Source organism: Monomorium pharaonis, chromosome 11 (genome assembly GCF_013373865.1).
Source record: "Monomorium pharaonis isolate MP-MQ-018 chromosome 11, ASM1337386v2, whole genome shotgun sequence".
Classification (NCBI taxonomy): domain Eukaryota; kingdom Metazoa; phylum Arthropoda; class Insecta; order Hymenoptera; family Formicidae; genus Monomorium; species Monomorium pharaonis.
Genome location: NC_050477.1, coordinates 13,285,397 through 13,300,651, shown reverse-complemented (window position 1 = coordinate 13,300,651; position 15,255 = coordinate 13,285,397). Strand labels below are relative to the sequence as shown.

The following is a 15,255-nucleotide window of genomic DNA, read 5'->3' as shown; positions in this document are numbered from 1 at the left end:
AAGTAAGGTCGACTCTGGCATAATTACGTATATCTCATAGTTTGTGCCAACAACAAATCCTACGCTGCATTTTCCAGACAAAAGAAATTAAAAATATACATTTTCCGCTTGAATCATTGAGTATAATCAAAGGAATTGTTTATCCGGGTAAAAAATTAAACGCCGTACAAAGAAGAGCAAACGGAAGTAAGAAATATCGATTACGATATTATATGTAGGCGGCAAGGTCTGTGATGATGTATTAAAGTATTTTTAGTTGAAACGTGTCTCTGTATACGTGCATAGTTTTAATCTAAGCCACCATTTTCTTGAATGCCAAACGACGAACAATTACATTAGATCTTTTTTCCTTCGTGCGATATGTTTTAAAACGTATGACAAAAGCGCGTGGAATATACCGCCGACTGCTGTTAGCACAAAAAATAAATAGAACATAATTTGTCGCCCGAATAGATAGAGAAGTGTGCATGAATACGAAAGGGGTTAAATTACGTTATGAAAGAAGGACGAGAAATGAGAATAAAAAATGGTAAAAACTTATAACACGGGGACGGAAGGGGGGGAAGGGATGAGGAAGATATAGATAACAGGAAGTGCGGCAGCAGATAAATGAGGACGCGGGAGGATGTTGGGAAGAATACTCAACTGCGGCATAATTACGGCTCTCTGATATACCCCGCCATCCACGAATCCTATCCTCCGCTCCCCGTCGAAAAAATGGACTGAGCACTTTCCTGGTTCTACGTTATAAATAAAGGAAACGCGAATGGGTCTCTCAAATAAAGCAGCCGTGAAATCGCCCGACTGCGCAAATGCGGCACACACGCTAAAAAAGACGGCACGACCGCGAGGGAAGGGCGACAAAGGGTAAAAAAACGGAGTAACTAAAAACAACATGTAAACCGAGCGTCCGCTTTACGGTGGTCTGAATTCAAAAGGACGCGGCCGTTGGCGGTGCTGTACCTAATACAGTTCTTGCACGCAATTTTTTTACGTGGTTTACAAGCGAGAAAACTAAAGTAAGCACGGCGCTTTCACAATTCAAGCCTCGATATTCGCGCGATCGATTATGCGGATTAGCCAACGTTTGATTCGACAAAGCGGGAAGAAGAAGAATTAGAGTTATAAAGAACGAACGAAATAAGACAGGCAAGAGAGGGAAACCAGGACAGAGAGCAGTCCGACTCCGTAATTACATATCTGTGATAGACTGTGGAAATGTCGAATGTTTTATTCTTCACTCTCCTTCGATTACAGATATTTTTTTCTCTGGTCGGCCGCGAATAAAGAGGCGAATGTAATGTCATGCATTTGAGAAAGTAGAAAAAGATATAGATAGACACGTACATTGTAAAATGATTGTTTAAAACTCTCTTATCGCACTTAAAATATCGCCCGTCATCATTTGTATCTCGCAAAAATTAACAATATATAAATATTAAATTGAAGTTTATAACATTAACGTCTTGATGAAGCCAAAAGCGGATAACTTAAAATGTACCACTCTGAACATTTGTATTTTATCTCTAGCTTTATTTTAATTAACAGATCAAAAAGTTTCTTAAAAAGGTAGTTGCTAAAAGTATACATTCTCTTTCAAATTTGCAACGTACCAGTTTTTAAATAAATGAATTAAACAAAATAAAATAATATGCGTAACATTAAGTAAGAGGTAAATAAAAAAGAATGAGAGCAAAGAACGAAAATAATCAATTTGAATGTAATAATGCCGCACCAAAATAACGTTCCAAAATCCTATCATCCAATACGGGCAATCCGCTAAATACGTTTCAATACACGGCTACGAATAAAGCAACGATAAGCTGTCTGCCGTTGCTCGATCGAAAAAGTGTAATTGGCCGTAGATGTGCAAGCAAACAATGTGTCGCGTGTGAATCTGAAAAACCAGGACTAAACGTCGTAGGAAGAAAAAAAAATGGACGATAATAACGGACTGAAACACTGTACATGTCCATAATATTGGATTCGCGGCATGCAGTTTTATCTCTTAATACCGTTATCCGTTGTTCCCTCAAAAACAAAAGGATAGAACCGCGAAAGAAGCAAGAAATAAGAAAAACGAAAGCGAAAAGAAAGTACGCGTGAGCATAAAAGTGGGAATTAAAAGCGTTTCCGCGCTTCTCTTGGGACAATTTTCTTTTTCTGTTCACGTTATACGACGAAGAAAAAGAGAGAGAACAGAGTCATTTAAAATCCAGATTTCCTCATTCGCATTGACACTCTCTTATAATGATTCGGTTTTTTGTTTTTCCAATTAAATGCAAAATTGGTATTTCAATAGTCATTCGCTGCAGTTTCTTTAACGATCATTTGTTTGGCCTATTCTGCACTTGATCGAGGAAAAATCGTCGGACGGATTCTTGATCATCACGCGAAGCACTTTTGACGGACTTATTTGTTTTCATCGCAAAAAAATCGCAGTCGTCCTGTCCTAGCTTCAGGGCAGTGTACGACAAAGGATAAGCATGATTTTTTGCGACGTAAATTAATAACAGTTGAAGAGAAAGGGAATTTAGCTTCTTTTATGAATGATAAAATGATTTTTCACAGGAAGAGTTTTTGAACTTTAGTTATTAGCTTGGAAAAAAAATGGTTTTGCTTTAAAAATAGATGGAATGTGTGTGAATAAAAAGATTTATTTTGCCACATTGTTCGATGTAGCAATGACGTCACGTATTCCGTGTGTCCCTATAAATTTATGTAGTTACAGCACCAGGAGATGGCCAAGAATATCTGGAGGTACTGATAGGTGTCCTCACTGCCATCATATTGCTGCTCCTGCTGGTCTTCTTCATTATCCTATTTTTAAATCGACGACAAAAATTACAGAGTTCCCCAACGGTGTTAAAAAACCCATTTGGTTTCGCTATAAATATGAAGGTAAGGCAAATTACGTTTCACTCAAGATTCTCTCAAAAGTTAATAACCAAGATGAACACGAAATAAACTAAAATTATACGATTTACAGGGTCTTCTTTTAAATTTAACGCCCGGCGGAATGATGGCAGCGGAAACTGCCAATCACGTTTCACCTGATGTACCGGAAGACGTCAGCATGCATGAATCACTTACGATGGAGCAATTTAACTCACCGCTTGTCAGTCCCCAGTATAAATCCACATACGCGATCGTAGCCAATTCTGGTGAGTAAGCATTGGCGTTATCGTCCTAATTACAAGGGAGGGATTGTGTGCTAAAAACGACAGTTGTCGTCAGACAAAAAATGGAAAGTGAAAACGGTGGCATTTTTTTCAGATTCCCCGAAGGATTTCAAGAACATAGAAATTTCGGAAGAGAACGTACGACTGGACGCAAGACCGGAATCCGCAATCGGTCCCTCCAGCTGTTCCTCGTCGCCGACTAACTCGCCGGCTCGTCACTCTCAACATTACAGAACCCTTCAAAGTTATAGCAGTCCAACTAGGAAACTCAATATGGCGGTTACGCCCAATCACCAAAGAGACGTCGATCAGGTTCACTCGAAACGCTGGCATACAGCGCCAAAGGAGAAGCACAAGGTACACATTAGTTGTATATCGTACGCGTGCAATTTGACGATGCATTTGACTGATTGCGTCGCGTGAGAGCAAAGTAAAAGTACGTCACATCACGAAATTGAAAATCCAACTCGCCGCTATTTTTAAACCTTCTTAACTTTTCGATATCGAAGTGAAATTTACATCGATTTGGCTATCTCGTTGCGAAGAATTATTGCGAGAATTTTGTTTGGACGGCGAGAAAAAAATAAGAAAGAATTCACACAAATATTTAAAGAAAATATTACTCGATTGTAGATACCAGCACCTGTCGTCAGTTGGAATATTGCACCCAGCATGAACAAGCCGTACAAGTGCAAGGAAATAGAGCCAACCAATATACCACGTCAGTGCCTACGAACGACAGAGAAACTTGGCTCGAGAACCATAGGAGAGGTACGATCTCCCTTACTTATATGAGCAATGTGTGCAAATGCAATGGAAGTTATTTAAAAAAAACAATTCAACGAAAGTTATTTAAGAGAAATAATTCGGCAGAAGTGACTTATGATGCGTTCGGGGAGACGCTATTAGCGCTACCAGCATCAGTTCTAGCATCATTACTCACTAAAAGTAGAACAAGGACAGACTGATGCTGACAGCGCTAATAGCGGTTTCCCCGAACGCACCCTTAAAGAACATTACATTCTTAATTTCTTATCCACTATGCATCCCACAAAATGTGCATTTTCCTCTAACATGTATCGTGCCGTAATAAAAAAGAATTTAAATGTTAATGAAAAAAGATATGGAAAAGTATGTGAGTTAATTACGCACTTGAGATATGGCATGTATAAATATACCCGCAGCTTGTAACGGATGCGCATTTCTGGCTCCGCTTGCACTTAATGGCAGTTGCGGGCGGTGGCGAAATGTAATTTACATATTTATCTTCAGGATACAACATATGTGTGCCTTGCAATCCCGATACTGTACTAGCTTTCTTTTTCGCAATATTACATAATTTCTCGAATACGTATAAATACTAAAGATGTACGGAAAATTTCAAAATTTCAAATTTAAACAATTTTAATGTAACTCACATATGACTCACATAATCTTAAAATAATTATATGTATAATAAATTTATTATAATTAATATTTTTTCTTTCCTCTTGAAATCTTTTGTTATTATCTACTAATATTAAAATTTAACCCAATAATAATTATGTTACTAATTAAGAGTTATGTTTTAATGATTAGATTTGATTTAATTTAGTTCGATTTGATTCGATACGATTCGATCGAAAAACCTTGATTCGCACATCTCTAGTAAATAACATATTTTTATTCGTATCTCTTGAACATTGACATTATCGAATTGATAAAGAAAGTTGTTTACTATCATCTAACGTCAAACTTTAAACTCGATAAAATCGATTTGGTTAGTCTCTGAGATAATGATACTAATGGAAAATTAGACTAACAAAAACAGAAAAATCTATGTGTTCGCAATACTTTTTCCATACATTACACATGTGCTGAATTCTTTGTGGTTTACAGGCTATAATATGCGAAGCTGTTGGTCTAGACGAGATCATATCTGACGCTCCCAGATTAGTCGTTGCTCGCGTACCCCTGTGTACGAGCGATATTCGTACTAACAATGCAGCCGACCAGATGAGGGAAGTGCAATTTCTATCGTGTTTATCCGATCCGAATGTGGCACGTATATTAGGAATCTGCACTGTTGAGCCAGTGCCGTGGACTATCATCGAGTATACGGAACTCGGTGATCTCGCTCATTATCTTCAGTACAGTGTACCGCTTACGGGAACGCTCAGGCCAAATTGCAATCTAAAAGCTCTTAGGTAAAATCTTTGGAATGAACCTTGTTTGACAATTGATTATCAAAAGATTTTAATTTAGATATTATTAACACTGTTTGCTTAATATTTCTCGTATGTAAAATTTACTTGACTGTTTCCAGTCAAAGTTGTCTGCTGTATATGGGAACACAGATAGCATCAGGAATGAGATTCCTTGAATCGAAGAATCTGGTGCACAAAGACTTGGCGGCCAGGAATTGTCTGGTAGGTCGTTCTTACACCGTGAAAGTGACCGATATAGCCATGTGCAGCGATCTTTACAAGAAAGATTATAGCGATATAGGAGGTAGACCACCCGCACCGATCAGATGGTTACCGTGGGAAAGCATTTTATTGGTAAATAATGTTCTCTTTTTTCTAGTGTCTCTATTACTAGTTTTCTTTGTCAAAAAATATGCTACAATATTCTAGACACAAAGTGTTTTTCTTTCGATTAGTTGCAGCTCAGATACAGTTCATTTTTCAGTTGTATGCAAAACAATTTTAATGAGAACTTAATACATTGAATAAAGAAATATCGATATTTTTATATCCTATACAATCAATCAACCAAATTATTACACCATTATAAAATTGTATTTAAAAATGATATTACAAAATTTTAATAATGTAAAACATTTAAACGAAAAACTTTTGTTTTTTTATTATATCCATTTTAAATTAAGTTAAATAAGATCTTAACGTCACGTATACATACATACATAAATACACACGCGCGCGCGCACGTATATGTGTGTGTATGTGTATATCGCTCATTTGCTATAACAACATAATTTAAAAAACAAAGTTTTGCTAGTTTAAATGTTATGCATCATTAAAATTTATTGAATGTTTTGTATATTATTAAAGTAACGTATCGTAGTAAACGACAATGAAATCTAAAATTTAAATTTCAGGATAGGTATACATGTTCGAGTAGCATATGGTCTTTTGCCGTGACACTCTGGGAAGTAATGAGTCTGGCTAGAGAAAAGCCTTTTCAACATCTGTCAAATGATCAAGTTATTCAGAACGCCGAGCATATGTATTACGGAGCCGAGCTACAAGTAGGCATCTTATCTGAAAAAGCGGCGACAATCACTTTACGATTTTTAATCCAATTTCCAAATCTATTGATTAATTATTAAATCTTGATAATGGAATTTTTTTAACATTTTACAAATTAATTAACCACGTAATCAAACTTCGTACATATCGCATATAATCGTATATTTATTAAGAATGGAGGAAAGAAGATAGTTAATTACAAACCACCATTTTGTTTTATTTAAATAACTTAGTAAATATTTATGTGACACAATTCTTGTTGCAATATCAATAATATATGTAAAAAAATCTTTGGCTTTTGCGACTTGCACATTGTAGAAGTATTATAAAAAAATTATAATAGATAATATATTATATTAGCTAATAAGCATATTGTTCGAAGAGATAATGAGACTTAAACTTGCGATACCCGCAAGTGATTCATAATCCTAAACGGCAATATTAAATTAAAATTACGTCATTTTAAAAGCCATATTCAAATCCTTCAAGTTACACCAAAGTTAAAGAATAGACGCTTATAAAACTTTCGGCTACTTGCAATATTAAAATGCAGCTTTCGCGACAATAAGATAAACACTAATAATCGATTATAACGTTTAAACAGTGTGTAAAAAAGTAATTTGGACGGTTATCCCCGTAACTCAATAAGAGATATTATGAATTCTTATCACATCTAGTCCATAACCGCTTCCTTTCGTCTAATTATTAAAAATAATTCCACAGGATATTAACACAATTATAACATACATTTCACAAAGCCGCGAATAAAAATTACATGAAACTGTTTACCTATCACTGTGCTGTTTGACTATGAATATTTGTATTTTAGATATTTCTACCGAAACCAACAATGTGTCCGGAGGAGGTCTATCGGGTGATGTGCTCCTGTTGGAGAAGGGACGAGACATCACGACCAACCTTCAAGGATATTTACACGTTCCTGAAGAATATAATAGCGGACTATCGACCTGGTGCATAATTAATCTTGGTTAACTGTGATACGGAATGGACGGTTAATCTCCTGGAATGTAAACGACATCGTCGGGAATATTCCGAGTAGAACGAGGCGTTATTTGAGATCGTACTCGCCGGGCATGATGCCTCGCGCGAAATCAGATTCTCCGGAAATGTACAATCGTTAGTTTTAGATATATGTGTATTGGAGAGGCTAAGTCTCCTCCCTTGCGCAGGAAACACGGCATGAAAAATCGCACGTAAAATGCAAAAGATTTGCAAATTGAAAATAATTTTCCGCGCTACTCAATCTAATCTGTTACCCAAATGAAAGCAATGGCGATAACGGACGTTTCAGAGTAAATGCCAAACGAGCACGAGGAGAGATGTATAATTAACGTATAAGTGTTAGGTTGTTTTCTTTAGATAATCAAGATCGATAATTTTGCTCTTCTTTAACTCGAGTGTATAATCGCGTAACTTTTGTCTGAACGTTTAAAAAGATTTCATTTTCTAGTCAATACGAATCTTTAATTCTCACGAAAGTGCTATGGTTGTACAGTATTCTAATATTAATAATATGTAATGTACGCTACTATGCTCAGTACTGATAAAGTCTATCCATTTGTACATACAAATTTAGGTCGTAACGCTAGGTAAATGGGAAATTTTTACGGCAGTAAGTGTCACGACGGCTGCTTTTCATTTTGTCCCACTTCCTTTTATTATTTGTTTCTTTTTCTTATGTTTTATATAAACTAAATTTATATAAACTAATTTTTTTTTACTGATACGTTTAGTTCTTTTACAAGTATGACAATACGCGGAAATGACACCAACAAATTTCAATACAAGCAAGTAAAAAAGGCAAACAATACTAATGTCCGCGCTAGACTTGTATTTCTTTGGCCTTTTTTATTTATTTGTATTTAAATTCCACGCGTTCTTATTTTTTTCACGTTTAACAAGTTTCTTTCCATTTTAAGTCTTAAATATAATAAATTAAGTTGGCTCAAGTGTAAAAAGTATCCATAAAAACAGAATCGAGCAAGATTTGAGAAAATGTTAAATGTTCAGTCGATTAAGTACAGTTATGAAATAATTTTATTCGCTCACCGTCTTATTACGCCTTAAAAATTTCGGCTTAGTCAACTTGTACATTCAAGACCCATCAGTAGTAAGTACTTATTATTCCATTGTCCGTTTAAGTTGGAATTATACTACGCTAAGAAAGTGTAGATTTCAAGCATGTTCTTCCCAAGGACGTAAATATGAACACATATCTTCGCTCGTTTATATTTAAAAACAGAAAAAGACGCTGAAAACATCTAGCAACGAGTATCGTGCTTTGGAAGGAATCAATAAAAATTTAAACAATGCCATATATTTGTTGGAATTTTAAATTACGGACGCTTGAGCGTATCGATAATAGCAATACAAAAATAAAAATGTTAATAAAGAATGAAAAATAATAATATGACAATATACATATATATGTCTTATTACTCTAAAATAATTTTATTTATTTGTATAATTATTTATTAAATTATTTTTACAATGCTTTTCAACTTATAATTAATATTTTTATATAATTGTTTTTTTATGTATTAATAAGTCGCAATAAAATATGCAGTTCGTAAATATAAAAATAATTTTAATAAAAGTAGAAGAACGTTCAAACGTCCTATTCCTTACTTTTTAAAGTTGAAGAACTAAATTTCTAGAGGAACTAAGTTTCTAGATATTTTTACCGTTATAATTGTTTGTCGAATCAGATAAAAATTAGCAAAAAAAAGATTGACATCAATTTCAATAAATGATATAATTATTTGTAGAGTGCTTATTCGTAGAGTGCTTGATAATAACTCAATCCTTTCAATAATAAATTAATCCACCTGATAATAATCTGATTTCACATAATTGTGAGATTCAAATCCTTTCGCTTTTTATTTGCAGGAGCATTTAAATTATATATATTAGCATACTATTATTTTATTACTATCTCGAAAAAAGTTATTTAAAAAACTAAATAACGAAAATTTTCTAATAGTTAAAGGGTAAATAATAAATTATTTAAAATATTAAATATTTAATCTGAAGATGATTATTTCAAATATTTTGTGTAAAATAAAAATAAAATATATATTCTAAACTCTAAAACAGATAAGACAGCTATAATATTTTTTATCTGTATGTATTAAATGTTTAAAAAACTTTATTCTGGAATTATACTCATGCATTAAAAAAGTATCTTGTAACCAATAACATAATACATACAATTGGCATGTTTCTATTTTGTATACTTTATAAATTTTCCTACATTTAAGATATGCTTCTTTTTACCTATTTATTAAATAACAATTTACACTTTTATTTATGATACAAACAAACCTACAAAGAACTCTTAACAAAGAATTAATTATTATTTGCAACAAGAAATATACGTTATATTTATAAACTCTATATTATACTACTATTGTATAAATCAAATTTAATAATTTTACGTGTAATGGATAAAAAATTCCACAAGTATAATCTATATCATTGAATAATACCAGATAATGAGATCCATAAAAGATCGATAAATAAGATTGATAATTTTGTTGATGTTCCACACATCTAAGGATTATTATTACAGAAAAGATTTGTTTAACGTGCTAAAGATACGATCAACATGATTTTAATCTTGATAATCTTAGTTGGCTTGGTATAAGCAAAAAATATTTATAAAAAAATTACATTGTTTTAAAATAAAAAATAAAAATTATTAAGAATTTGTTTCTGTGTAACATATTTTAAACGTTAAATGTGAGACAACAAATATGAGTTTATATCCAGAAATATGTCTGGCTACATTCTCATCTATATAATGTATTTAAAATAAATATTAAAATGAATATTATGATCATCGCTAAATTACAGATTCGATAAAAAGTGAGAAAAAAAAGAAAACATAAGTTTACAGCTTAATTACAGAGAAAACGCCACTTTATGCTTTACAATGAACTCTTTTCCCTATGACACAATTGGTTTAACAAACTTTCGTTTGTTATCTCCGTCGGCTTATCAACATGTTACAAAAATAGGGAAAAACATTACGATGCTGGTAGCACATTTATAAATAAAAGAAACACTAAAAGCGAACTAAAAATGAATTCAAATCTATCACAATCTAGCTACACTCCCTATTCTAAGAGCATAAGATCATCTATTGATATAAGATTATCTGTGAATGATGAAGAGTGAATCAAGTGTCATCACATAACGATAAGATAACAAACTTTTAGCGAGCGCGCATCACTACAGACTTCTCAGCCATGTGTGCGTGCCATTCGCTTAGACGCGTGTATGTCTGTGTGTCTTGTAACACTGACGCTTGCGTTTATATAACGGTAGTATTCTGGAACCTGAGATCATTGAGTCGCCGGCTGTCAGAATCATAACATACGCTACTCCGACACTTCTACCGAAATAATGAAATCCTACACGCTTGTATTTGTCGTCCTTGCGACTGTTCTTCTTTACGCTGGTAAGTAATCAAGTTTTAGACAAAATATAGAAAATTATAATACGCTAATATTTCAAAAATAATAATATAAATCAAATCATATCAGATATGATATTTTGTAAACATATAAGATTAAAAGGGAAGAAAACTGATTTCATATACACACACGAAATTCTAATATAATTCCAAGACTATTACTTTAATGTTAACAGTTTTTTTATTAATTTATTTAGATTTCGTTTAATATCAAAGTTGAAATATTGTAAACTTTTACTTCAGATGAATATATAATTACTCTCTAAATCACAATTAGTGAAAACTCGACCAAATCAGTGGAAATACACTGACTTTCAGTGATATACATACTGATTATCAGTGTATATATTTCACTGACAATCAGTGAAATAAATACACTGATCTTTCAGTGACTATACACTAATTCTAATGTGAAAATTACTGAAAGACAGTGAATATTCACTGATTATCACAGTTATAAGTATGCCACTGTGAATTAATGAATATCCACTGATTAAGATTTAGAGAGTAATTTAATTTTTCTTTCTATCCTTTATTTTTATATTTTATTTTTGTTATTTTTTTATTTTTAAAATGTAATGTTTTTATCGCACAAAAAAAAATAATTTATTTTTTTTACATAAATATACTACACAGCAGTAATTTTTTCTTTAAATGCTTGCAGAGAGATATTAACTAAGATAAATTAAAATTAAAATTTCTTACGTAGTTTCATTTTATATGTTTATTACTTTATATGTAAAATAAGAATTCTGCATATTCAGTTCCTATCTTTATTCCTATCCTTATCGTGTTTTTTACGCATAAAAACTACTTTATTTAACCTATGACTAAACAATGATGTTTAAATGCAGAAATATATAATGTAAAAATATTTATTTTTAAAATATCTGATATACTTTATGTATATGACATTAATTCTAACTTCTATTTGTCAACAAGAAAAACTCTTACAAATGTAATTTTAATACAAATTTCTTTCCAGAATTATCAAATGCGAGGGAAATATGTGCCGAAGAAAATTGTATTACACCTGAGAAGTGTGACGTGCTCATAAAAGATAACAGCCTTTTATGCCATCAGCAAGGCACGTCTTGCTGTAGCGTAGGTAATAAATTCATACTTTTTAGTCATATCTAATTACATCTATAAGATTAAAATGTGATTATAAAAAGAACATCGTAACATAGAGATTTCTCTATTTTGCGATACAAAAATTATGTCTTTGTCGCTAAAACAGACGTCTCCAATATTTCCTTAAGATTATTATTAATTTGCTACTTCTCCTCATTTCTCGCGAGAGGTAATTACATAATAGGTGTTTCTGACAAAATTTATTCTCGTTGCAGAGCAAATTAATAAATCGTGAACTCTTACGTATTTTTCGTCGCGCGTTCGCAGTAAAATCGCCGCACGTGTGCTCGCATCACGGACTAAAGTCGTATTACGAATTTTAAAAATAACAAATTAATTTATGTGGCATTTTTTTTATATGTCAATGTACATTTCTATTTTATTTCATCTTCTATAGTATTATATTTGTATTTATAGTATAGTATTATATAAGTACAGATTCGTATCTTAAAAATTAATTTTTTAAGAATTCTCGTGATATTCGTTAATTTTCCTAGCAATATTTTGATTTTTAGAATAAACTATCTTATCTATTATTAAATTATCGTATAAACGTTTTAACTTCTTCTTATTATGTAACAATAAAATCTATAAAGAAAAAATCGTTTTTTATGTATAACTTATAATTTACAAAGAGATCGTTTCTCCATTGCCATTAATCAATAATTTTTTTATTAATAAATTAATTAAATTTATAAATTTAAATAATTTTTTTTATTGTTACAGTTAAATCAGAATTTAGGACTCACTGCCGTCATCATGGTGGAACATGCATGAAAGAATGTGCTCAGTCATTGCAACGAGAGACGGTTGACTGCACAGACAATGAAGTCTGTTGCGTTTTGGTTTAAATAAAAATTAATTAACTAAAACATAGTAATTATACAAAATAATAATCTCGCCCTAGTAATTGTTAGTCTTAATCTAATGTAATTCAACAAAATGTCAAAAAATAGTTTACTATATTTAGTATTTTTAATTTTTTTACGACAAAAGAGAAATGTATGTTAGCTAATTCTTGTTTAAAAAAAATTGTTTTTCTGAGTGAAAACATATCCAAGTATATTTTGCAACATATGCATTTTATTTGATTTGTAATTACAACGAGAATTTTGAAAAATTTATGAAGAAATGAAATGCATACATATGAATTATACACTTATTTAAAAAAATTTTGTAAAATGACTATTAAAAAAATAGTATATAGTGAAATTGTAATTCTATAAATCGACATTTTAATAAGTTTTCGAAATTATGATATATCGATTTCAAAATAACCGCTTCATATATTATAATACACTATAATAAAATTTTTTATACCTAGATTTAATAATCAAAATATGTAAATTTTTAAATAAAAATCTCATATAATTATAATAGTTGTCACAATTTTTTTCTACTTAGATATAATTTTTCACCAACTTTCCATCGACAATATTATAATTTATCAGTTAATATTCGACTGTACATAATTAACCAATCAAAAATTAAAATCTATCACATAAAAACTCATTCAGAAAATCATATTAAACAATATAATTATACTTGTCATACAATAAAATAGAAATTATATGTATGTCGAGAAATAGTACTTATGAAATAATAACTGCACTTTTCATCTTCAGTCATACAATTATTTTCAAGCAAATTTTCACTAAATTTTATTTAAATTAAGCTTTTCATAAATAAAATGTTGTTGAAAATGACCAGAAGCCATTTTCGGATATTTCTCTTATATTTTTCGAACAATCATAATTTTAAAGACAAGTCAGAAAGAAGAGGAAAGGGCAAGAAAACAAGGAAAAGGAGAGAAGGCAAGCGGGATATACCGTGAAGTTTTATCCGGAAAGAAAAGTTGCCTGGAGCAGAGGCGAGCTGAGACGGTTGACAAGAGGTCGGTCAAGGAACAACATGTACAAGAGAGGCGGCCAAAAGAAGGACAGAAACGAGTAAGGAGAGTAAGGAAAAAAAGAAAAAAGAAAGTATACGGGAAAAGGAGAGGAAGAGTATACTCTGCCATGGGCAATGCAGCCAGAACGTAGGATAATACGTATATATATCTCTGCACATACAAAACCGTATTGGTTAGCCCTCCAACGATCAAGAAGCATATAGAAAAAGAAAAGAGAAGAGGCAACATAAAATATATATAAAACAATAGTCCGCCTTATTTTATTTACGAATAATTGACATTTATATATTTTTCCTTTATGTTATCTTCGCATTAATTATTTTTTAAAAGAATAAATCGAGAATCGTAGATCATCAAAAAAGAGTAGTAAAAAGTAAAAGATCAGACTTTTAATGTGACAAATGTATACACAGATATAAACAATAATATATTGCGTTGCAAGTGTGGTAAATCGGCGATTTCCCTATTCCCTGCGAGTGCATTCACAAAATCAGAAACAGGTGTAAAGCTGAAGTAGATAACGCGGTAATTACGACGATGAGGGAGACAAATTGGGAAATAAAGTATACGTTAAAAGATCGCAAAAGAGTCGTTGACATTTTCGTCGGACCGCAATATCGTCATGCTCAATTTTGTTTGAAATTTCTCTTTCTATTTCTCTTATAACGAGTGCAATTGAAAAATATGCGAAGGGAAGAAGAAAAAGCACAAACAAGAGTTGTGTCGCCGTAGGCGATACGGGCAGATGCCAATATGACGATATACACGCACGTATACACGCGCAAGAGCCGTTTCGGCTGGCCCGGGGGTAAAAGCGCATAATATTACGCAGCGGAACAAGAAGAAGCTCATCCCTTCCACAAGTCTTCGCCCGCAGCATCAGCGGGAAGGACACCCTCAGGGTTACTCGGCCGAAGATATGAGGAGCACAGCAACTTCAGTGCGACTGCGATAACGAAACGGCGATAACATACTATCTCTCGCATACACGCGCATACACACACACACACACACACACACACACACACATTCACATTCACATTCAACACACCACATACACGCATACATGAATACTATAAGAAGCGAAACGGAAAGTACTAGTGAAGAACTTTGAAAGTAAATTTCGCAAAGCGCACGGTAACGCCCGCGGTGGGTAGATTATCCTAATCTCATTATTTTTCTTGCGATAAATGATGCCATCAAGCAAGTAGAATGCGAAGTTCAAGAAGAAGGGGGAGGAGGTGGCGTAGCCCTGCCGCGAGCGATGCAGGCAAATGT

General features: G+C 32.5%; 2 protein-coding genes and 1 long non-coding RNA gene across 9 annotated transcripts in view; 2 read left to right on the top strand and 1 right to left on the bottom strand.

Annotated features, from left to right (window-relative positions):
- Nucleotides 1-9,226, top strand: part of LOC105834291 (discoidin domain-containing receptor 2) — a 77,477-nt gene extending 68,251 nt beyond the window's left edge. The window contains exons 10-17 of one of the 3 annotated variants that reach the window (XM_028191293.2): nt 2,732-2,901; nt 2,990-3,164; nt 3,277-3,539; nt 3,816-3,953; nt 5,061-5,368; nt 5,488-5,722; nt 6,283-6,432; nt 7,263-9,226. In XM_028191293.2, the coding sequence (XP_028047094.2) occupies nt 2,732-2,901; nt 2,990-3,164; nt 3,277-3,539; nt 3,816-3,953; nt 5,061-5,368; nt 5,488-5,722; nt 6,283-6,432; nt 7,263-7,412 (1,589 nt within the window). In that variant the 3' untranslated portion in view covers nt 7,413-9,226. Of the gene's footprint in view, nt 1-2,725; nt 2,902-2,989; nt 3,165-3,276; nt 3,540-3,815; nt 3,954-5,060; nt 5,369-5,487; nt 5,723-6,282; nt 6,433-7,262 lie in introns of all 3 variants that reach the window. The other 2 variants (XM_028191292.2, XM_028191291.2) reach the window with 2 other exon arrangements.
- Nucleotides 1-15,255, bottom strand: part of LOC105828424 — a 282,603-nt gene that overhangs the window by 236,347 nt on the left and 31,001 nt on the right. The gene's annotated exons all lie outside the window — the stretch shown is intronic.
- LOC105834290 lies at nt 10,746-13,404 on the top strand. The gene is made up of 3 exons (XM_012676646.3): nt 10,746-10,916; nt 11,917-12,039; nt 12,792-13,404. The coding sequence occupies exons 1-3, from the start codon at nt 10,862-10,864 to the stop codon at nt 12,914-12,916; spliced, it is 303 nt and encodes a 100-aa protein (XP_012532100.2). The 5' UTR covers nt 10,746-10,861; the 3' UTR covers nt 12,917-13,404.